Here is a 25,970-nt window from a genome sequence, read left to right as displayed (position 1 = left end):
TCTCTCTCTCTCTCTCTCTCTCTCTCTCTCTCTCTCTCTCTCTCTCTCTCTCTCTCTCCACATACACTCTCAAAATACAGCATGTCTTCCACCTGCTTTCTTATGGCAGAAAATGCCAAGGAAAGCACTGGTTTTTTTTTTCAATTAAAGATAAAAGGATTAAATTACACGCACATGATACAAGTAATATTTTTTTTCTGAGGTGGAATTTCAGTTAAAGGATAATCTATTGGTTTACCCATCAATCTATTCTGTGAAATGACTTGCAGAGAGCTGGTGTGCACATAAACAGCTAGAGAATTTGGTGTCAGAAGTCAAAAGGGAACTCTAGAGTCTCAGAAGACATTTTGAAGATTAGATAATTCTAATCATGGTAATATTCCTCTAACCATGTGATCAAAATCACAGGGAACCTGTGACAGTACACAGCTCTGCTTCATCACTGGGGGATGGGCTTACACACTTGACCTTCCCTCTTAGAGTTAAGGATGATGCCTGCACTGATATGATGGACTCTTTCTCTTCTCACATGTACATCACTCTTTTGGAAAAATATCCTTTCGTGTGTCTTTTACAAAATAAGTCTCCTGTGGCTAGATATACTTTTCCTTATTAGTTTTGATAAGTAAAGAGAACAATGGTGTTGGGCCTTTCATCTGTGAAGTCCCTAGACTTAAGTAGATGGGATTAAACTACATTCAGGTTAAGTCAGTCCTATTTAATTCAACTGCTATCCACAACTTGCAATGACAATCCACAATCAACCAATTGTTAAGTACAATTGATATTAACTTGGCATGTTAAGTATAAATGATATTAATTTCTCTCATTTGGCTAATAAACTCTTGCATAAGAAATACTTCTAAGGCTGAAGCATTAGCAAGGTAAGCAACAGGGCTTGTTTGCTATGCAAATATAAGGACACAACTTACAACTTCAAGCAATGCTGTATCAAATAGTCACCTCAGCATTGGGGTCTGAGGACAGGCAGATCCCTGGAACGTACTGGCCACCCAGGCTATCTGAAACAGCCACCCCAATTCAGTGAGTATCAGTCTAAAAAGGTGAAATACAATTTAGGAATAACCCCCCAACACCCTACTCTGGCCTTCATATGTGCTTGTATAGGTAGGTGTACATGTGTGGATGACATGCATATATATTAAATACACAGAGCACACACAAGCACAGACAGGCAATTTTGATCCTATCTGATATAAAATAAATCAAAGACCTGGTATTCTAGTTTTTCTTTGTGGGTTAGAAGTGATTAGTAACTGAATATGTTTTGAACAATTGTCCCCAGAATTTTTTCAAGAACTCAACTTTGAAGGTATTGATACCTGTCTACCCTTTGTCATAGATGAATTTGGCTATTAGTCAACCTAACATAAAATCAAAAATACTTGTAAATGTGTTTATATACTCACCTTAATTCACTGAAAATTCATTGCAGACATGACATCTTGAAGCAATGCCCACATCTTATAGTTCTACTGTTAGTTAAGTCCAGGAGATGGCTAGGCTGCAGTGAGGATGGTTTGGGAAAGAACCCACTACCGAGTTTATCTGACTTATGAGTAGACTTTAGTTTTTCTGAGTATAAGACTGAGGCCCTTATTTCCTTTTTGGCTGTCAGTGGAATGTCTGTCAGTGTCTTAAGTTGCCCTGAAGGTTTTGGATGCAGTCCTCTTTACTCTTCATTGGTGGCCAAAGCATTTATGCTTTAGATGCTTTGCTTCTCTACACTAATCAAAGGAGAGCCCTATGGCAGTGCGTATGGGCTTTGTTCATTTGTTTTATGTTTTAATCCATTGTCTCTTTATGTAGGCTAGACTCATAATCCACTTGATTTATCCTTCTGAGTGCTAGGGTTACAAAGGGAGATACCCTTTCCTCAACTACCTCTCTGAGTCTATGTTCTCACATAATTTATTAATCTGACTCATTTAGATAAACTCCCTATCTAAGATTAGCTGTGCCACGTAACATAGCCTGCTTAAGGGAGTAATGGTTGGTGATATTTGCAGGTTCTGAAAATTAGACAGGAGGACTGTTACAGTGTCTAATTTAATGTATATTGAAAACTAGATTAGAAACATTTGTAAGAATATAGGAAGAGCCTACTGGCAGAGTCATAGTCTAGTTCTCATATGGACGCTAACGGTATGGTATGAGCCCGATAGTCTGTCTATAAATAATTACATATAGCTTCTGGAAAAGTGTTCATGTAAAATCATCTAAATGTTGAGGAACTGTCTCTATCTCGGAAGTTACTCAAGTGTAACTAATGGGAGGAAATCCCTTTCATCTATTTAACCTATTTTGATGGGCACAAGGCAGATATTCAATACATTTTTTAGTCACTTTGTTCATCACGCTAACATAAATCAAGTTAAGACACCCAGAATCAAAGAATGCCATCAAGAAGATGATAGGATGGGATGTGAAATCTCCTCCCCATGTGTCAGTGACTGTAAAAAATAAACATAACATCACTAAAAATCTAGCAATCACTTGAGGATGACCACACAGATAACTCAATCAAAGCCAGTGGGGATATGTAAGAAAACTGAACAGATATACGAAGTAAAAGTTGAAAGGACACAACACTACATAAAGAAATAAATACCTTTTAGCTTTGGTCTTCCATATTTGTTGAAGGTAAAATAAACATATTAAATGCTTCAAATGGGCTACTCAATTATGTCCTACTCCATGCTTTTGGATGTGTTGTGTCATCAGCTATAACTTACCCAAGGGATTAAATGTCACAGTCCATCACTAAGGGAATTCAGAGCAGAAGCTCAAGCAGGAACTGAACCAAAAGACCAGGGAGGAATATTGATCACTGGCTCTTCACTCTCTTGCTTCTACTCCACTAGCTTGCTTATTTAAGCCTTGGACCCCACAGCTTGGGATTACAAAGCCTGGAGAGGACTAGGCCCTCATATATCAATCAGCAATCATAATATATACCACAAGCATGTCCATGGCCAATCTGATCAAGGCAACCTCTCAATTGAGACTTCCTCAGATAACTCTGAGCTGTGTTCATTTGACATCTGAAGCTAACTGAGACATTAGACTTTCTCCAATGCCAAAGAAATATTTCACTCTAGTAAAAATAAATGTTAAAGTTGCTTTTTGAGTGTAGTGGTAATAAAAGGGACAGTTATTTCACCAAGTTAAGCAAAACAAACACAAAAAATGATAAGCTATTGAAAAATCTATTGCAAAGTTTGTACAGAATCCATGAAAAATTGATCACCTACTAACATAGAAAAATGGTGACCAGAAAAACAATGAAAGTTCAGTGGCAACACTTTTTATGCTTTCTCGTGTTAGAAAACACGACGTTCCTATGACACATTTCCTTTGTTCCCTATCTTCATCTCTTCCAAGGTAGAGAGGGGTAATGCCTAAAAAGACCTCCACTTCTCAATTAGGAGGGAAGGACTACTGTACAGCTTCCCCAGTGGTTCATTTAAACACAAACACTTGGCTGTTATCACATGCATCACACCACTACGCACCACTAAACAATCTCTTAGACCCAAAGACATGTGTCTTTATGTCACCTGCATATTCATATTTTTTCCAGATGAAACTAATGGTACATACAACCTATTTACCGCTGTTGTATCCAGTAGTGGTAGAGAATAGACCCATTGTCCTGAAATGGGGTGATTAAATTTTAAGCTCATGAACAGTGGAAATATATAATATATAATTGATGGTTGATTGATATGTTTATTGAGTAATTTATATACACCAGTGAGGTGAAACCTAGGGATAAAAGTGAAACATTTGACAGTAATTGAAGATGTCCAGTAAAGTTTATAACCCAAGATTTTAATCTGGTTCTAAGCCACAAATTGTACTGATCATGAGCAAACATCATTGTATATGCCACAATTTCATTTCTTTTTGCATATGTTAAGCTACTCTGGAACTTGCTGGGTGTCTGTCTTAGAGGGTGGTCTTTTCATTGCTATCAAGAATTTTGTTGATAACATCTTTCTTTCTGCAGAGCAGTACAAGGGATGCTTCAGGTGTCTTCTAAGGACAGACTTCCTTATCTGTTTTGCTGTTTGTTTTCTGTGGGGGGTCACCCAGGTTTCATAAAAATCCCATATTTGATCCAGACAGCCAGGAGACCCTTTTTCTGATTATGCTATTTGTCTACCCTCCCATTATATTACTATGAGATTCTGTGAGGTGCATAGCCATTTCAACAGTGCTCACTTACAAGGGTCAAAGAGAAGCTAGCCAAGATCCTATCCATTTGTTCCATACATAAGCCTATTACAGCTTTGTCTTTTATATATTTTTTAAATTTCTTTTCAGCTCTTGACAATAAAGGACTTCCTGATTTATTATTGACAGTACAAAGTGTATGACATACTCACACTCAAAACCTTCTTAATTTATTGCTGGGTTAACTGCCAATGTAGGGCAACCTCCTTTTGGATCACATTCATTTTAAGCCTCAATTAGAACATATCTTTTCAACACAACTTACTCTAAATCTCTATGTTTGTTTGTGTGACTTAGTTATCAGTTTATAACAGTTAATAATAATGACGAGCCATTTCTCCTCAAAACTATCAAATAATCTGCTAATAGAATGACCCTTTACAACTAATGCATAAAAATGTCTTGTTACTGTTGTACCCCTAGTGTTTTCAGGTACATATCCCTCAGGTGGTTTTCTCTGAAATACATGGATTTCCATATAATGATTGTCTTAGGTTCATTTTAACTTTAACATGAGATTTTGTCATTGTAAATATTGTCTGCAGTGTAATGCTAAACTTTATATAGTCTACAGTATTGTCTTAGTTTTAATTTATGCTAGCAAATAAGTTCATAAGTGCATGAATACCATCCAGACTTGCATAATTGCTTTTTCTTATCTATGATGTTGTTCAATCTATTTATCTAATCTGGTTTTGAGTCCTTATATCTGTGATGTTACTTTTGTGTAAAAAACTAGGCTAGGTTCTTTCAAATATATATGAAAGGACCACAGTCTTCACAAGACCCCTCAAGACCAAGTTCTCAGAACAAAGGAGATTTATCTGCCCCAGAGAGACAAAGGAATGAGGACAGAAGGTAAAAGACAAAGATAGGAGATAGAATACTGGCAACAGGGAAAAGCAACACGAATAGGAGGAAAGGATATTTATCCTGGAGGGACAAAGGACTGCCTCTGGATACAGAGGAGACATATGTGGTCCATAGACAAAACATAGTTTGTAAAAGGAAGAGGGAGATACAAAGCTAGGATGAGTTGGTTTGTTTTCATTGGTCATGTTAATTGTGGTGCACAAAAGGGGGCTTTGATTGCTCGACTTCAATACTTTGATAGCTGGACCATTGGAGTCACCTTTGGGGGAAAGAAATGACCAAGTAAGGGAATAGATCTTGTGGTTAGATTTAGGAATGCAATCTAACAGTTTTTAGTCAAGCAGAGGGAATGGAGAAGCAAGAGCAAGACTTTCCAGAGCCATGTTTGCCATGCTCTGGCCTACTTGAACCCATTTATATAAGATGTCAAATGCCTATGGTCTGTTGAAATGGCTCAGTCCCTAATGTGCTGACTTACGTTGTGCCAAGCAATCACGAGGACCTGAATTCAGATCCTCAGAGTATGAATAAATGCTGGTAAGTCTATAATATTAGCCTCAGTAAGTAGGTACAGGACAAGCCAGACTAGCCATATAGAGGAACACTCAGTTTGACTGAGAAACTTTGCCTCTGTAAATAAGATGGAAGCACAGAAGGCCTGGTTTCCATCATTTCTGGCTATCCAAATGAACCCAGACAAAAACATATGTACACATACATGCTTCAAACATGTAAGCACACACACACATACCTTCACACACAATCATATAAACTCATGCACATGAAAATGGAGAAAATGCTTAGCTTATAGAAATTTAAACTCTAATACACATTTTGAAAGTCATGGCTAGAAAAGCCATGCAGAAAAGGGAAATAAATCCACTCCCACTGATGTGTTGCCAAATCAGTGCTGGGGAAAAGAACTTGGAAACTGGTAATGGTGACGGAGTCGATTATTTCGATACAATAGTACAATTGAATACAAATAAATTAGGTTGCAGATGAACTAATTCAAGAGCACCTGATCTGGAGTGTGTGTGTGTGTGTGTGCAATGTCTTAAAATGACCTAATCAAATCATATTGAAAATATTAAAATAGTATACACATTGTATTCCATCAGATACTTAATTCTGTAATATGCTAAACATGTCAACAGGTAACCATCAAATAGTATTTCAAGGATTAGACAATAAGCCACTGAAATTTATTATAGCAGTGTTCATTTATAAGACTAAATCATCTTAAGATCACTGAGTAGTTTTGCCATGGATCATATGATAGTTGCTTAGTGATTACAGAGATAAGTGGCCTGTCCTAAAACTAGCCTGATGATATCAATGAGTTCTCCAAGTTCCTGGCTTGGGAGACTCATTATCCAGGAAACACGAATACATAACAAAGTATCCACAGTTCTTTGAAGTCCATACTCCCATTGCATTGTGGAGAAACTCCTAGCTCTTTGCTTATTCCTGGAGTTGCTTGTGAGATCTGTAAACTGAATAAATTTCAAATAATAACATTATATATAGCCATGAATCTTTTTGTTTCTTCAAATTCTCCCTCTTGTACCAGGCCTTCCATGGCATCTTCATGCCATTGTCCTAATTCTCCCTGAGTTAAGTAATCACAATCATCACTTACAGGTTATAAAATATGATAAATTAGGAATATTTGTGATTTCCCTTCATCTGAACACTCCTCTATATTAATTTTACTTTATATGAAACTCTCTGGAACTTGATACTGTTTTGCTCCTACCTTGACAGTTTTTTTTTTAGCCTACTATCTGAAAAAATTTAATATGGTTTATATTTGAATTTACCATGCCCAGTGGTATATCCTGTTCACTCTGAGTGTTTAATAGAATTTTTTTTATTTTTAGTATTTATTTTATGTGTATTCCCTATACACACACACTGCATGTACATACACGCACACAGTATGTACATGCAGTGCCCACGGAAGTAACAATACATCATATACTCTTGATTTGCGGAAGTTTTTGAGCTACCATGTGAGTGCTTTAGATCCTCTGAAGGAGCAACAAGTGCTTAAACCCACTGAGCCACTTCTCTGGCCCATGGTAGAACATGTAATACAAAATAAATAATCAAAGTTACCTTTTGTTGATAGATAAAAATTAGCTTTATTAGTTTGTTCATTGTGTTGGATTTTTGTAACATGTCATTCTCCATATTACCTTCTTAAATCTAATTTTAAGAATGAATTAAGGGCTACCAAACAAAGCAAGACAAGCTACCTTCTGCAGTATTAGTTCAGTAAAAAAACTGAAGGCATTATTTCTCACCCTCAGTAAAATTCTGCGATTTAAAAGCCAATGTTTTGTGCTCTTTCTAGTGTTTGTCAAACCTGCTTTTATTAACCACAGTAAATTTGTCCTTGGTGTGAATATTTTGATCTCAAACCTTGGCTTCATTTTCCTGTAAACACTCAAGGTTTTATTTTCAAATAGTATATAATCCAAAGAATGTTGTGCAATGCAAACAAACTGTGTATTTTTAAAACATAATTAATTGATTAATTTGAAAAAAAGGTTTCATTTAATAGCCAGGTACCATTCCATTATCCTCCTGCCTTAGCTTGCCAGAAGCTGGGGCTTTAAAATTTTAAACTATTTTCTCTCCCAAGTGGAACCGAGGCGTCCTCACTTGGGCACTTCAGCTTGTTGAGCTTTTTGAGTTCTGTGGACTGTATCTCGGCTATTCTGTACTTTTAAAAGCTAATATCCACTTATTAGTGAGTACATATCCTGTGTGTCCTTTTGGGTCTGTGTTACCTCACTCAGGATGACATTTTCTAGTTCCATCCATTTGCCTGCAAAACTTAGGATGCCCTCATTCTTAGGAGCTGAGTAGTATTCCACTGTGTAAATGAACCACATTTTCTGTATCTATTCATCTGCAGTGGGACATCTAGGTTGTTTCCAGCTTCTGGCTACCACAAATAAGGCCACTATGAACATAGTGTAACATGTGCCTCTGTGGCATGGTGGGGAATCTTTTGGGTATATTCCCAAGAGTGGTATAGCTGGGTCTTCAGGTAGATCTATTTCCAATTTTCTGAGGAACCTCCAGTGGTTGTATCAGTTTGAAATCCCACCAGTAATGGAGGAGTGTTCCTATTTCTCCACATCCTCTCCAACATGTCTTGTCACCTGACGTTTTGATCATAGCCATTCTGATTGGTGTAAGGTGGAATCTCATGGTCATTTTGATTTAGTTTCTCTGATTGCTAAGGACTTTGAACATTTCTTTAGGTGCTTCTCAGCCATTTAACATTCCTCAGTTGTGAGTGCAGGTTTTCTATTTGTTTTCTCAAAGCAGTGAGCCTAATGAGCATGATAAAGTCACACACACACACACACACACACACACAAGTGAACAATAGAGGGACAGAGAGAGACTGATATGTACAGCATCCACATTCGTATTTGTACTCAAATACACACAGTAACACATATACATTGTACACAATGATGAAGTTTAGTAGGCTTCATAGGAAGAAAGCTACCTCTTATATTTGGTTGCCATTAAAATTACCTCCACACAAATCAGCGATGTGAGTGTTCAAAGTAGTCATAGTTCTCCTAGATCCTTACTAGCTGATGATTGGAATGGGGAATAAACAAGGAGAATGAGGTGGATAGCTTTCCCTTTGGAATTACTACCTTTTCTACAGGACATAGGACAGAGATAACAGGCATGTAAGTCTCCACAACACTAATACCACTCCATCAACCTCGTCGAAGGATACATTAAATCCGAATAGTCTCTGCACTCTCCATGTCTGTGGATTCCACACTATTGTGTCATCACATTCTATACTCTCATCCGTTGCTAGGTATCCTGGGGACCCCTGTTCACACAAGAGTCAAGTACTGTTTTTCCTTCAGACTTAATATAGTGCCTTGGTTCAGATGATGTGGTACCCAAGTTTAATCCTTGAGAGAAGACCCATTAACCTGAAAGCAAGGACCTGAAGCCCCTCCCCTCAACACACACCACAAATAGAAACACTCTTCTCTCAGTGTAGCGTCCTGTTAGCTACATACCTGCAGCCAAGGTTGATGGAGCCAACTGCACTGGGTAAGAAGGCAGATGACTCCTTGAGAACAGTGAATTGATGTGAGTTGATTATGATAAACTGGAGAATATAAATTTGCTAATGTAGTTGAATGAAGCAAAACAATAAAAATTGCTAATTTATCCTCTAAGGTTTAATCAGTGTTCTACATTGATTATTTAAATGGAAATACCTAAAATTTGTTTCAAATTTGATTTTTTTAAAAAACTAGCATGAGATGTTTTGTTAACCATTTGAATTAAAAGCTATGTATATCTAATAAAAATAAATGTAATTTACTGACTTGTTTTATAAGACACATTGATTTACTTAGGAATCAAATATGTAAAGCTATTGAGTTTGGTTACCTTGGTAACATCTGGAGTGAACTACTCCATCTAAAAATATTTCTTACATTGTTTATATTTTACATAAAAATTATGATTAAATGAAATTTTTAAGCGATTCTCCAAATGGTAATTTCCATCCAACCTAATGAATAAATAAGTTTATCTCTTTACTACCTATATATTATGATTTCAGATTAAAGAAAAGCACGATAGGTTTAATTTTTAATTTTAAAAGAAATTGGATTTGCTTTGTGCTGGCAGTTGATTTGATTTAAAATGTAACACAAATTTAGGTTATTTGATCTCTATTAGTAAAGCTTTCTTTAAAAAAAACAAGGTTTAATTTATATTCAGGAAATACTAGTGAACAAATATTAGGGCATGTGTTTATGAGTGAAATCATTATATTTAAACATGTCCATTGTGTTCTTCTTTAGACGCTCCTCAAGTGAAACAACAACAACAAAAAAAAATCCCACTGTGTATTAGCATAAATGCTTCAGTTAGAATATAATAGTACACATATTTTTCCAGATTGACAGATAATTCCATTTAATTCTGCATTTGAAAAATACTACCATTTCATTGTTAAGAAGTTGCTTTTGTTTTCTCAAAGAAATGGCTGTGAAATCATTATATTGTTTGTGAACTGTCTCTCTTGAGCATTCCTGTGTACATGTGCTCTGTGCATAAACTGGCTTTGACCAGAAATATAAAGTGTATATGCAGTATAAGTTGCCATTTGAATATGTTTTAACTTTTTCACAAATCTGTTTTAAATTATTGTTTAAATCTTTTTATTTAAATTTATATGATGTGCCTTTATTTCCCTTCCATCCTGAGATGATCTGGACCCCTGCCTGTCCCATTTCTTCTCTTCTCTTCACTGTTCTGTTCTTCCACTCCCTGTCCATCTTTGCCTCCAGAGATGACAGTTTTGATGGCTTCTAGTTCTGTTAACTGATCTCCTTCAATTTTCATTTTACCCCATTCATTCTCCTGTACTCATAAGAGTCCACATAATATCTTTAAAATGGAATTTTAGAGTCTGGTGTGTGCCTTTAACCTAGCTAAGATAGAAACAGGGTGACAAGTTCGAGGCGAGCCTGAGCTACGTGGAAAGATGCCATCTCATAAAGCTAAACAACTTGAGGAAATATTTTTCCATGCTACCTCTCAAAGCAGTTGTAAAATATTCCTATTTGCTCCAGGTGAATGCCCAACCCTCTGACAGATACATCACTTCCTGTGCTTTTACCCCCTTCCTTCTTTTCCCATTCTCTTTTTGATGCTTACTGTGGTCTGTTCATCATTTTGCTCATGCTGATTGGCCTGCTGGGAAAGGTCCCAGCATCTTCCCTTGGCAGATGCTCCCTATCTTTAGGAGTTCAATCATGCTACCACACTAACAGAAGTTTGGCTTTTGTCGTTGATAGCAACTGTATTTCTCTGTATTATGTTTACTTTTCTATCTCTGATTATTTGTGAACTCAATCAAAGCAGAATGTCTATAGACCAGTATTCATTTGTATATTGGATTCAGGGAAGGCCTAAAAATAATCTAAGTTAAGTAAATAAGTAGATCCATTTTAAAGTTTCAAGGTATATTACTATGAATTAAATCTATTAAAAACACTAACAATTCCATTATACCCCACAAAATAATTCATATTCCATAATATCCAGAAGTGTGTAAAAATCACACTGTATTTTATTTCTCTTAATCATTTGTATTCCTATGGTTACGATTTAGTAATACTCCTTTAGAGAAATAGTTTATGAGATCTATTCTCTATGAACCTTCATGATCCATGGTAAATTTGACATAAGAAAAATATAACATAATTGTTTTATGTAAATTTTGTCTATATATCTTTCCTATATACATGGAAACAAAATCAGCCACTCTAGCCAGGCTTTCCTATTCAATATTTAATGAGCTGCATTTCCCTAAATATTAAAATAAAATTGAGTAACTGTATAAGTAGATAATCTATTACATATATATTATGTTCATCCCAGACATATATATTATACTGATATATTATAATAATATAATTATATAATACTTGTAACTATTTCATTAACTCACTTTCCTATTTTGTAAATCTTTGCTATTTCAGAACTTTTTTTTTTGCTATTCAGATCAACCCTGGTAGAATTGTACTTTTAGCTTCACATAGCTATACACAAAGACTAAAAGATTGAATTGTCTACACCTAAAACTCCCTCAAATCTAATGCTTGGGACAAAGATTATGAGTGGTTTTAGTATACTTTACATAAATACTTAATACTCATCAAGGATGTAGCAATGTACCCACCTGGATAGGAGCTGCTATTTATGAACAAATTGCCCTAAGTCTGAATATTCTTTTTAAAATCATTAATCATTCTATTCATTTACATTTCAAATAATATCCCTCTTCCCAGTTACCCCTCCATGACCCCCCATAACCATCTGCCCTCTCTCCTCTTCCCTTTGCCTCTATGAGGATGCTCCTTTCCCCACTCTCTCCTTACTGCTCTAGCATCTATGCTGGGGCATCAAGCCTCCACAGGACCAAGGGCTTCCCTTACCATTAATGTCAGATAAGGCCATCCTCTGCTACATAAGAATCTGGAGCCATGGATCCCTCCATGTATATAATCTTTGCTTGATGATTTAGTCCCTGTGAACTCTGGGTGATCTAGTTAGTTGATATTGTAGTTCTTCCTATGGGGTTGCAATCCCTTCTTCCACTGGGGTCCCCACACTCCGTCCAATGATTGGCTGATAATATCTGCATGTATATTGGTCAGGCGCTGGTAGAAACCTCTCAGGGAACAGCCATACCAGGCTCCTGTTGATATAGTGTGGGGGTTTGGTATCTGCAGATGGGATGGATCCCTAGGTGAGGTAGTCTCTGGATGGCCTTTCCTTCAGTCTGTTCCATTTTGTGTCCTTGCCTTTCCTTTTGACAGAAACATTTCTGAATATTCTTAATGGAGGAATAATCACATCAATTTGCAAAGTAATTGGTAATTGACTTATTTACTTTGTTAGATTGACTTTTCTTTCAGGTTGCTTTTGATATAAACTATTTTCTTTTCTTATTCATGTTTGTTCTTTAGTGTGTTTACTAGATTCAAAAATAACAATTGCTGCTTCATAACAAGGTTACCACTTAGTTAAATTACATATATGAATAAAACCAGAGACACATTGCTTCCCATCTTTCAGAACTTAGTCAACACTAGTTGTAGATGATCTAGCATATTACTTAAACTATCAATCTTTCTTCTTAACAGATGACTCTGCTGCAGAGAGCTCTAATGGCAATGAGACTCTGGGGCACAGCTCAGTTGCTTCAGGGGGAGCACATGGCAGGGAGCCTGGGGACTCCAGCAGTGATGGCAAAACCGGGCTGGAGCAGGAAGAGCAGCCACTGAACCTGAGTGACAGCCCCAGCTCTGCACAGCTAACTTCAGAATTCAGGATAGATGACCAAGGCAGTGATGGGAAAAACAAGTATAAGAATCTTCTAATCTCTGACCTCAAGATGGAACGAGAAGCGAGAGAAAATGGAAGCAAGGTAAGGCTTCACTACATTGCCGAATGGGCTTTCTGTTGGTCATGAAGATTAAGTTGGTAACACATGAACATTACTAATAAACATATAACCATGCATTATGTATGTTCACAAAATGTTATGTCAGGGTTAATAGAGCCAAGTGAAATGTATCTCAAAGCTGTGGTTATTATTTGATACAGAGAATTGTTTGATTTAATGCATTTCATTTCTATAATCTACTTATGAATCAGTTCCCTGGGAATTTTCCAAGTGCAAATGTGAAAGGTTTGGTCTCAGTTCACAATTTTGAACAATAAAAGCATCACTCTCATTTCTCTAGATTGAATAGGCGAGTGGCCAGTGAAGTTTCAATTAAATTCTCCCATTTGCTTTGGAGAACTGGGGCTTCATCACTAATTGGCTTTAGGGATGCCAGAGAACTGTGAAATACCAAAGTTAGAATTTGTAAATCAAATATACACAGAGAATGGTGAGCTTTCAGTGTCCAAGAAAAAAATTGTCATTTAAATATGTGCAGAAAGACATAATAGAGCAGTAACCTATTTCAGATATATTATCTAGATTGAATAAATTAAACTAAACCATAACCTCTCCATTCTTGGTTGTTCTATTTAAAAAATCTATTTTTTTTTTACCAGTTTGAAAGTGTCCACACTGGAAATTTGCTGTGCTTATTCCAAAGAATTATTTTATTCTCTTGATGATAGTCAACATGTTAGTATCTTAGCCAAGCTCTTCAAACTGTGCTGCTGAAGTCTACCCAGCTGATATGAAAGGATCTCAGAAACTGTCTTTTTTTTTTTTTAAGTACTGCACTTGGACAGATCTGAGAATATTATGGCATTCTCCATTTTAATATCCTTGATTCTTCCAGATCTTTAACATCTAGTTATAGACCTAGCTCTTGACATAGATTCTATAAGCAAAGTGTCTCAGCCTAAATTAATGCTTCTGAAATTGGCTCTGTTTAAATCTTCTCTTTGCCCGAGGGTGTGCTGTTTTATCCCGTTTTTAAGCAATTTACTTGACATTATAGGACACTTAAGCTGATCTGCCTGAGAGAAGGTGCTACCACACTTCCTCTGGTAAATGCACAAATACATTCTTCATTTTTTCAAAGTTAGATCATACCATGTAAGTGATGTTCTACTTGCTTACATGATTAGAAGCATTGCATACATTTTATAGAATAGAACACTTTTTTTTTTTCTTCCTTCATTCCACAATATCTTGCCTTTGAAAAGCCTGGATAACCACAAAGCATACAAATATAAATAAGGCAGCTTACATGACCTTAAAATGGAATTTTGGGGTTCTAGGAATCCATGAGCTTTAGGGATCTCAGGTCCATTATCGGTTTTAGAACTACAACCATCTTCATGAAGTTAACATTTTTCTAATTCAATGTTCTTTAAAAGCATCTTTATTCCTCTGATAAAGATATCACAAGAGGACAATCAGTGGCAGAGGTTTCTCTGCCTATTCCAATAGTCTCTGAAGGTAATTTCTAAATAGTTTTCATATCAGTTATTTGTAGCTCTTGGGGAATGGTTTTTGATCTTCTTTAGGATTGTGGGACTTCCATATTCTAAACATAACAGGACATCCATACCTGACACTTGAAAGAAGCAAACCACAATTGGTAACCTTGACACCATGACCCTCAATCACGGTCTGCCGCATTTTGTTTATAAAATGCCTTCTGTCCTGGGTAAGATCCATGACATAGAAGTGGGGTATGTTTGATATTGAACTATTTTTATTTGATATCATGCTTGTGATTTAGTTGTTTACTAGATTAAAAAAAAACAACTCTTGCTTCAAAACAAGGTTTTAGTTTGAATTTTCTGAATGCAACACTTTTTTTTTAGGTGAGTCAAGCTCAGGGCAAAACAGAACCTGTGTGTCCAGTACTGGTTCTTTGACTCCCCTGTGAATTCTGTTTCTCGGGTATCTCTTACATTGACCATAGCTGGTACATTCACATTTTACCAACATTTCTTGGAAACAACCCTCTTCTTGGCTCCTCTTTTGGTTTCTGATTTAGGCACTTGTTCTTGCCAACTTCCTTTTTTCTATTTAGAGATCTAAAAAAACGGACTGTTTTTATGTGGTGTGTGTTTATTGAATCATATCTAGAATTATCTTTGTTTTAGTCTTATTTTTCCTTCTTAATCATTGTTACATGAGAAATTGTGCTAATTAAAACGTATTTATACTTTTAGATACTGTATTTTTTCTTTTTGGGAAGTAGCAGGTATACTTCATTTCCTCACTCACTTGCTGATCTTACTTAGTTACTCACTCCCTTCAATTCACTGCAGACTGTATGTGGAAACACAGAATGGAGACACATGGCTGAAATCTCTCAGGGAGTGAGGGAGAAGCATCATGAGTCCAGGTTAGTTCAGGCTACAGAGTAAGACCCAGTCTCGAAAGGCCAGAGACTAGATAAATAAACAAAACCAAAAATTATCACATTAGACATCTCAAGTGTATACAATTATAACAATCGGTACATGTTCAGGAGTAGACGATAAAGCAAAATTAACTCGCAGAAGTTCCAGGCTTCATTGAAAGACTCTCTCCCTCCCTCCCTCTCTCTCTCTTTCTCTCTCTCTCTCTCTCTCTCTCTTAAATTGGATATTTTATTTGTTTACATTTCAAATGTTATCCCCTTTCCCGATTTCCCCTCAAGAAAACTCCATCCCACCCCCCTCCTCCTGCTTCTATGAGGGTGTGCCCCCACCTACCCTCCCACCCACTCCCACCTGCCTGCCCTCGAATTCCTCTATACTGGGGCATTGAGCCTTTTCTCCCATGGATGCCTGACAAGGCCATCCTCTGCTATATATATGGCTGGAGCCATGGGTCCCTCCATGTGTACTCCTTGGTTTGTGGTTTTAGACTCTGGAAGCTCTGGTTGGTTGATACTGTTGTTCTTCCTATGGGGTTGCAAACACCTTAAGCACCTTCAGTCCTTTCTCTAACTCCTCCATTGGGGACCCCATGATCAGTTCAGTGGTTGGTTGCGAATATCCGCCTCTGTGTGTGTCAGGCTCTGGCAGAGCCTCTCATGAGTAAGACACTTAATATAAAGATATACAACATGGTAGAGTGGAAATAATTCTTTTTGGTGATTTAATTCTAGATGTATGTGTGAATGCCAGCATGTGTACACATGTACCACATGCATGCAGTGCCCCTGAAAGCCAGAAGAGTGTATTGGATCTCATGGAACTGGAAACACAGATTCTTCTAAGATGTTATACTGGTGCTGGGAACCAAACTAACCCTAACCCTCACCCTCACCCTAAGCCTGATTTCCTCTGCAATGTCAGCAAGGGCTCCTAGCTGCTGAGCCATAACTCAAGCCCCTAAGAGGCTTCCTATTACAAATATAGATAAATCCTATGTTAAAACAGTAAGAGTTCAAGTTAGGAAAAGCTATTGATATTAGAGTAATCTCCAGACTTCCTGCTCAGAAGAAGGAAGGAATTGTAGGAATGTCAATTCTTTTTCAGGAATCTCTTGCTAGGCACTATGAATGGCCTTTAACTCAGACAGAAAAAGACATTGGTCTCAGGAGCACTGTCCGTTATAAACTGGGAATGACTTCAGAACATTTGAAGAAGACCCTGCCATTCCTAGGCAAGATAAATTATGTGCATAGGATTTATTTCCCTGCAGTATTATTATAGAACAAAGAAGGCTGCTTTCAGCTCATGGCCCAGCAGACCCAGAAACTAGTCTGATCCTCAAGTGGTACAATGGGAAAATAAGTCGGACAGAAAGAGATAATGACCAGGGGACAGAGGGGATTCTTTAAAAGCATTCTACAGAGAAGTTGCTTCCAGAGATGAGTATAGAAGGGCAACAAAGACTTCCAATGAGGAGCAGGATGGATAAAACAGAGGATTAAAACTACTTTGAACATATATCCATGAGGGTGATGGCCAGCTTAGAGAGTTTCAGGGAACTGAGAATGGCTAATATCCCTTAATCAATACTTTAAGGCATTCTAAGACTTTGAGTAACATTCACTACAGTTAAGTATGGTAAGGCTGCTATTAACTTGATGGTTTGTGGAGATTATTCTGCCAACATTGTAGTGGATGAGTACTCTGAGAACTAAGTGGAAGGAGGGACGGACAGAAGCTGATTTCCAGGGACATTACCGCAAGTTACAAGAAAACTAATGGGAATCAGAACCAAATAGACAACAATGGAAATAGCAAGCGTAGTTAAAAAAAAAAGCAAATTAATTTCTTTCTGTCTGTAGTGTGGGCTGTGGGTGTATGTGTGTTGTGAGTATTTTCATATGTGCTGTGTTGTCTGTGTGTGTGTGTCTGTGTGTGTGTGTGTTTGTGTCTGGAGTAAATGTATTTTTATATACTTTTCTGCATTCAGAATCCATACATGGCATATTTCTGACTTTGGATCAGCATACCCTAACACTATCAAGAGAATTTTGTTCCAAACTTTGGTCCATCAGCATTACCTCATAGATTATTGTGGAACTTCCTGCCACTTATATAAAACCTTCGGTAATTACACTAGAACTAATTTCTGTTTGTTGAAGAGATCTAAAAGCTTAATAACGTAGAATCTCAGAGAAGGTTAGATTTATGAATTTAACACTGACCTATTTCACAGTCTTATTGAAAATAATACCAAACAAAAATGATTTAAATACATTTAAAGTCTTGGATAGTGGAGAGAAGGCTTGGAAAGCAGAGCTGAATTGGGGGTTACTTTTTCACTGATTGCTGATTATTATGCAAATCTGCTCAATAGACCAGAAAGAAATCACATTAGCTAATCTAAAGACAAGATGTATCGCTCTGAGTGGATTTAGGAGATGTTTGCTCTCTTTGCTCATGGCCACAGTTTAAGGGGCAAGTTAATGACATTAAAATTCAGAACTGAGAAGAAATGACAATGATCTGAGAAAATGAGACCCGTGAGGAAATGGGAGGGAACCGGCTCTACTGAGAAATAAAGGCAATCAATCATAGACCATAGACGTAGGACATGATCTAGTCTAAATGTTATTCATTGTTGGACCTGAAAACAAATCCAGACTTCTAATAGAGAGGAATATAAAACTCTAGGAACGCTGAAGGGTTGGAATTTAATTGTTATTTTTTTAATTTTGCACACTGGTAGCCTAGTCAGATTTTACATAATATGGTAAAATATTGTAATACAATTTCACAAGAAAAATGGTTCAATAATAACTGCTGTTATATGTAATAGCATATTTATATTATACTCATATCAAGCAGAGCTTATGATTACTGTTTCATGCCTAATATGCAATCTTGCTTATAATGTTCAGGCTCAGGTCCCAGGATGCTTCTGTTTTTATTTATTTAATGATATTTTTTTCTCCCACATGCTCCTTGTCATATTTTTTCAATTAATTTTTCATTTACTTTTCACTAAAATGAATGCTACCATTCAAATTAAAGACTAAAATATTAAATATGATTACCATGAAAATTGGTACAGTATGCTTTTTCAACAATGAATAGAAGGAAGACTTCAAGGAATGACCTATTTTAAGATGTAGATGCATGAGATGGTCTTTGAAGTGCTAAGTGCAATGGATTGATGTTAGTAATTAAATTGCCATTGTTGGTGGGTGTTCTAATTTATTATTGTTTAAAATTGATGCTTTTCCAATAGCAGATGTTTTTGACCCTATGTAGCAATGTTGATCCAGATAAGTAATTGTTTAGGATAGAAATAACAGTGTGTATTCATTTTCATGTTATCAAAAACTGCAGCAAATCTACTTGGTACTATCTTCATTGCTAGAAAGATCAAGTTTAGGAATTTTCATTTTGACCAGATGATAGACACATAAGTAATATTTTTCTTTAATGTGGAAAAGAATGTGCAGCTGAGAATGTCACCTGGGCCTACTAGTCATGTCTTGAAAGAATTCTAGGTTTTGGATCTTATTTAATTTGTGTGTAGTGTAAAAGCATGTTAGGACTAGTATATATGGGATGCAGAGACAGAAATCAGGTAGCCAGGCATTGTATATATATATATATATATATATATATATATATATATATATATATGCCTTTGCCCACTTAGTCTTCTTGACAGCCCTTACGTTAATTCTCAATAATTTAATAGGACCTAGATTCTTGGCAACAGAGAGGCAATTACAAAGAAAAAAGCCCAAGATGAGAACAGCACTGGGGAAGGACATTGGTGATTAGGAGCAATGAATGCAAGACAGATACATCAACAGAGAATAGCATGGTGGCTGAAGGAAACTTCCAGATTCTTTGTTAGCTTTAGAAAGTGTACAGCTGTCAGGGTGGGGGGCATTGATGATAGGAAGAGAGCATGGACACCCTGGGCTTTGAGGTAGATTGCTGTGGCATCTCTGACCCAAGGTGACTTTGAGTGATATAAGAAGAAGAGATACTGTATGATATAAGAAGAAGAGATACTGAATGAGAAGTCAATGGAACCCCTATGGGATATGATGAAAAGAGATCCAAGCAAGATTTAGAAAATTGAGTTATATGGGACATGTAGTGTCTAAATTACACTGAGAACCACAGAGAAAAGGGAGTATTGGGTGTGGCACTGCTGTGCTATGTCAGCTGTAATAAGCATGAGCACTTGGACAAGGCTTCAGAATCAAATTTCTGAGCATTGTCACAGGTAGGAATAAAAGGTAGACATTACCAGCTGTGTTTGCAGGAAGGGAAACTAAACTCAGATTGTAACTGATTTGACTTAATTGTTCCTTACCCAGTTAAGAGATCAAGCCCAGTGTTGAAACCAGGTCTTCTGCTTCTGCAAGCACCATGTGGGTGCTGAGCAAATGAACCTGATTCATCTCCACGAGCAGCCAGTGTTCTTAACCACTGATCCATCTCTACAGCACCCAACCCCTTATGGGGTTATCAAGATGGCTCAATGGGAAAGGCATGTGCTGCAAAGCTTGAGAATCTTTGAAAGGAGTGAACTGACTCAAACATTATACCATGCCCCTCACGCCCCACACACACACGTTGAGAGGTTGTCTTTTGCTAACTATTTTAAGGCCAAGTGTGAGCTTGCAAGACCTGGAATCTGCATGTAGCCTCTGTGACCCTGCCCCGAGGTTATTTCTGATTGGTAAATAAAGATGCTAATAGCTGATAGCTGGGCAGAAGAGACCTAGGTGGGGTTTAGGTTTCCCTGTCTTGGGGTCAGAGAGGACTGTGAGGAGAAGAAGGTGTAGGAGAGGAAGGAAGAGAAGCTTCCATGGGTTAGGTGAGTCATAAAAACATGGCTCTGAGGGTTACCCATTTGGAGTTAAGAGCAGCTCAGATGAAATATAGCAAATACTAAGTAATATCTCAGGATTATTGAGAGCAATGTAGACTCTAACAGCAAGGAGGGTAGACAGCTGCACAGCTTTTGTGTTGTTTAAAGCTTATTGTAAATCTGTGACTGTGTATTTCATCCAGGAACATAAATGGCCTAAGGCAGGGATTTTTTTTATTGAATATTTTATTTATTTACATTTCAAATGTTATTCTCTTTCCTGGTTTCTTCTCTAGAAACCCCCTGTCCCACCCCCCATCCCGCTACTTCTATGAGAGTGTTCCCCTACCCACCCACTCCCACCTCCCCACCCTGGCATTCCCCTACAGTGGGGCATCGAGCCTTCACAGGACAAAGGGCCTCTCCCTGCACTGATGCCTAACAAGGCCATCCTCTGCTACATATTTGACTAGAACCATGAGTCACTCCATGTGTACTCTTTGGTTGGTGGTTTAGTCCCTGGGCACTCTGGGGGGCGGCGGCTAGTTGGTTGATATTCTTGTTCTTCCTATAATGCATGAATTTTAAGATAATTACTACAACACATTTACACACACACACACACACACACACACACACCCCTTCACATGGTGGTGATTCCCCAGTATTTTCATGTGATTTTAAGGAGTGCCCCATGTTCATATCCACCAAACTTCTCTTCACATGTTTGTTATCTCAGACTAACAAATGCAGTAGGTCAGAGTCATCTATAATTTATGTCCTGAAAAGTGCGAGGTGAATGGATTTGTAATTCTGCCAGTGAAACAAACTCAGAACTCTGCGTTCCTTTTCAAACATGCAAGAGTTCAGTGGGGTCAATCGAAAACCCCCAGTGACCCCGAACCACCACTGCCTTACATTTATAATTAATGTGGCTGAAGTTTTAAGGTTCATTTTTATCAAATATAGAACTGAACAACCATTAGATTTCTTTTTATTTCATAGTTCAAAACAAATAATCTTATTTTGAATGCTTTTGTGCTTAATGATGCTTAATATTTGTGTGGGATTTTTAATCATGGTTTCTGATATGTGTGTACATTTGAGTGTGTGTGTTTCTTTATGAATTGTGCTCATTCTTAGAAATAAGGTCAAATGGTTTAAAATATCTTTCCATTCTGTAGGTGTCTTGGCAACAGTGACAGAGTTTTAAGATTAATAAAAAAAATCCAGTTTCAACAATCTGAATTGATTTGTACATTTCTCACAAGAACCAATGTGATTAGAACTCATTGGAACAATACTAACCTAAATTTGAGAAAAGAACAAAGGAAGAAAAATGAAAAAACAGACTAATCAACCTAACCATTCCACTTGTTTCAGTATAAAGGTTTATATTCTTATTAATATTAACCATCCAAGAACCAATCTTAAATGAGTACACCTGAAAGCAGATATCTGAATTATTATCATTGTGAATATTTAATTTTTATTATTGATGTGTATGCATGCGAGGTGAGGCAGGAGGGGTTGGCTGTCCTATGTGTGTGTGAAGGTCAGAAGATAACTGTGTAATTTATTCTCTGTTTCCTTTCACATGGTTTCAGGACATGAATTCAGGTCCTCTAGCTTCAGGGGCAAGCACTTTATCAATGGAGATATCGCACAGGGCCCTGTCTTCATTTTTGTTATACTTTTAAGATGGGAATATTGAAATTAGTTATGCCAAGATGATAACTTCACTTCATGGGCTCAAAAACATGAAGTAATTATTTGTCCCAGAGACCAATAAAGTTCCGGGTTCTTATAAATGGATGGGAAACTAAAGAATGATAACATGCCATCTGTCCATTAGAAAGAAACTCATTTTTCCTAGTTTTATATATAGGAAAAACAAAATCTGTAAAATGCCTGTAAATAAAAAATCTCTAACTTAGCTCCCATTTAAACCGCTACAACTACAATGTAAATTAAGATAATCTTGTAGAAGCTGGGTAGGGAGAATGAAAAGGTCCACTGATGGGGGAAGAGCCCCTGAACATGATCTTCACTGTCACTGTAGCACCTGCCCTGGGCCTGGGCATGGCTAAACCTGTCTCTAGCCAGTCACGGGCTGGGGAGGGAGCCAAGGGGGCTCCATCCCTCCCTGCTGATCTACTGGCACCTTAGGGATTCTGGAAGCAGGATGCTCACTACTTTCACTTGTGTACAAAAAGTGAGAAACACTAGCTCCAATGGATAATTCCAAACCTGTAATCATGTTAAAAATCTATGGGAGTGGGGATGACAGATGTGAGAGGAAGTGAAAGAGAGAAAGAGTGGGGCGAGAGTGGGTGAAACACAGATGTGTGTGTGTGTGTGTGTGTGCACGCGCGCATGTGCGCATGTGTGTGTATGTGTGTTTGTGTGAAAAACACAAGTTTGGCCAATTTTAAAAAATCAATCAACAATCATCTTGAGCATAAATAGAAAGCACTTTGACTGATGTCACAACCCCGACTGCTAGAGTGTGGATCATATTTCTTTCCTTGTCAGAAAGACACATCTTTCATATATAGGACTTAGTAGGTCTCTATTTGTTGACTGCAGAGAATAATTTTTAACCTGTAAGCAGGTATATAGTTGAAACAAGACACTTTTTGTAGGCATGACCAATAGTTGTCACAGTGGTTCTTACTGTCACCCACTCTTCCTCTCTCTCTTTCACTTCCTCATTTACATTTCAAATGCTATCCACAAAGTCCCCTATACCTTCCCCACCCCCACACTGCTCCCCAACCCACTCACTCCTGCTTCCTGTCCCTGGCATTCCCCTGTACTGGGGCATATGATCTTAGAAAGACCAAGGGCCTCTCCTCCCATTGATGGCCAACTAGGCCATCCTCTTCTACGTATGCAGCTAGAGACACAGCTCTGGAGGGTACTGGTTAGTTCCTCCTCCATTGGGGGCCCTGTGTTCCATCCAATAGCTGACTGTGAGCCTCCACTTCTATATTTGCAGTCACTGGCATAGCCTCACCAGAGACAGCTATATCAGGATCCTGTCAGCAAAATCTTGCTGGCATATGCAATAGTGTGTGGGTTTGGTGGTTGTGTATGGGATGAATCCCCTGGTGGGGTAGTCCCTGGATGGTCCTTCCTTCTGTCTCAGTTCTGATCTTTGTCTCTGTAACTCCTTCCATTGGTGAAGTATCCACACTTTGGTCTAACTTCTTCTTGAGTTTCATGTGTTTTGCAAATTGTATCTTGAGTATTNTAAGTTTCTGGGCTAAAATCTGCTTATCAGTGAGTGCATATCATGTGTGTTTTTTTGTGACTGGGTTACCTCACTCAGGATGATATCCTCCAGATCCATCCATTTGCCTAAGAATTTCATAAATTCATTGTTTTTAAATTGCTGAGTAGTACTCCATTGTGTAAATGTACCACATTTTCTGTATCCATTCCTCTGTTGAGGGGCATCTGGGTCCTTTCCAGCTTCTGGCTATTATAATAAAGCTGCTATGAACATAGTGGAGCATGTGTCCTTATTACAAGTTGGAACATCTTCTGGGTATATGCCCAGGAGAGGTATTGCTGGATCTTCAGGTATTACTATGTCCAATTTTCTGAGTAACCACCAGACTAATTTCCAGAGTGGTTGTACAAGCTTGCAATCCCACTAGCAATGCAGGAGTGTTCCTCTTTCTCCACATCTTCGCCAGCATCAGCTGTCACCTGAGTTTTTGATCTTAGCCATTCTGACTGGTGTGAGGTGAAATTCTTAAAGGGACTAAATACTGCGTTCTTCTTTCCTTGTCCCCTCATCCTTCCATTTAGTTCCACTTATTTGTTAAAACCTGAAATACATAATTATTTCCAGATTCACCAATCTATTATCTATTTCTATGAATAGGATGCACTTATAAATGCTTTAAAATCTCTGCTTGTTATAATCCACCTCATTCCATTGCAGTCTATCCAATGAAAATGTCAGTTTTCTTGTACCATAAGTCATAATTAATTTAGTCAGAAAAGAGTTTTGTGAACTCATAGATGGAGAGATCTATGTAACCGAGGGAGCGAGTGACAGAGTGGCAGCATTGGCAGTGGCATGTTCACATGCTGAAGCAACCTGTGTGCCTGAGACTGGCTTCCTATCAAATGTTTGTGGAGTAAAAAGTGGTGACCTTGGACTATGGTCTTCATTTGAATTTGGTCTTAATCCCATCTGCTTTTTCATGCCAGCGGCAAGTTCACATTTTCATCTTGCATTGTTAAACTCACCAGTATTTTGCTGTCTTTGGACTTAACCTGCTCGATTCCAGGTAATATGGTACAATTTATCTTTCATGATTCCTCCGTGAATGTTTCCCCATACACTGTGACTTAAATGAGATGGTTTTGCAGCATGAGGATTGAGGAGGGAGGCATCACAGCAAGCTGGAAGTTCTGGGAATCTGTATTGAATATATAAAGTCATGATGTAGTTTTGTCTGTTTTAAACCATGGTGATATAAAGAAAAATAAGCATTTTCAAATGATTCTACCTTGGTGTATATGGAATATTAAAACCGCGATATTCACCTGTGGTGTTTATTTTTATACTTTCATTTAAGTTATTATTCCTGGTACTGTCTTCTGTACAGCTGAAGATTCTTCAGGAAAATAAAACCAATATATAATGTAATATAAATATAATATAATAATACAGATAACTCATTAAACTCATTTAGTTTGTTCCTGTTATGCAAACTAAAGACTGTCGTTTGTGGAAGCCAGTGGAATATCGCTAATACAACTCCACAAACATGAGAATCAGGGGACAAGTGGTATAAATTCTAGTTTAAGTATGAAGGACCAAAACCAAGTGAAAACTGCCAGTGTCTTAGTTAGGACAGGATGATGGTATGATGCCCCAACTCCCGAAGAATATAGATTCACTCTGCCTCTGCTTTCTGCTCAAGTCTTCTGCATATTGGGTAAGAATCTCTAACTCTGATGATGTAATACTCTACAGTCAACTTGCCAATCAAATGCTATTCTTTGAAAGAATAACCTCCTGCCCCATCATGTAGAAAGCAATGCCTTTTCAACTTTCTATTATGTTTCTAGTTAAGTTGGTTTATAAAATCAACCACCAATAGTTGACCCCTTGCCAACACAGTGACCATCTGCATCTACTTTGCTTAAAGCAAAAGTAATGACCATAAACAAGTCATTGTTCACATAATGAAAGTGTTCTAGATGTGACCGTAAGCAGAGTCATTCAAAAAGGAAGTAAAATGACCAAATGATGTCTATTTTGTTATCCAGTAAATTAAATGCGATGATATAAAATCAATAATATCAGATTACTGACAATATATATATATTTTTTTTAAGATTTATTTATTTATTATATGTCAGTACACTGTAGCTGTCTTTAGACACTCCAGAAGAGGGAGTCAGATCTCATTACGGATGGTTGTGAGCCACCATGTGGTTGCTGGGATTTGAACTCTGGACCTTTGGAAGAGCAGTCGGGTGCTCTTACCCACTGAGCCATCTCACCAGCCCCTACTGA

General features: G+C 37.5%; 1 protein-coding gene across 4 annotated transcripts in view; it reads left to right on the top strand.

Annotated features, from left to right (window-relative positions):
- The window catches only part of Nol4 (nucleolar protein 4), a 255,998-nt gene that overhangs the window by 109,576 nt on the left and 120,452 nt on the right, over nt 1–25,970 (top strand). For all 4 annotated transcript variants that reach the window (XM_029472170.1, XM_029472171.1, XM_029472168.1 and 1 more), the window contains exon 5: nt 12,858–13,141. In XM_029472170.1, coding sequence (XP_029328030.1) covers nt 12,858–13,141 — 284 coding nt within the window. The remainder of the gene's footprint in view (nt 1–12,857; nt 13,142–25,970) is intronic.

This window comes from Mus caroli, chromosome 18 (assembly GCF_900094665.2).
Source record: "Mus caroli chromosome 18, CAROLI_EIJ_v1.1, whole genome shotgun sequence".
Taxonomy (NCBI): Eukaryota; Metazoa; Chordata; class Mammalia; order Rodentia; family Muridae; genus Mus; species Mus caroli.
Note: the sequence above shows the minus strand (reverse complement) of the source record. Positions and strands in the feature narration are given on the sequence as shown.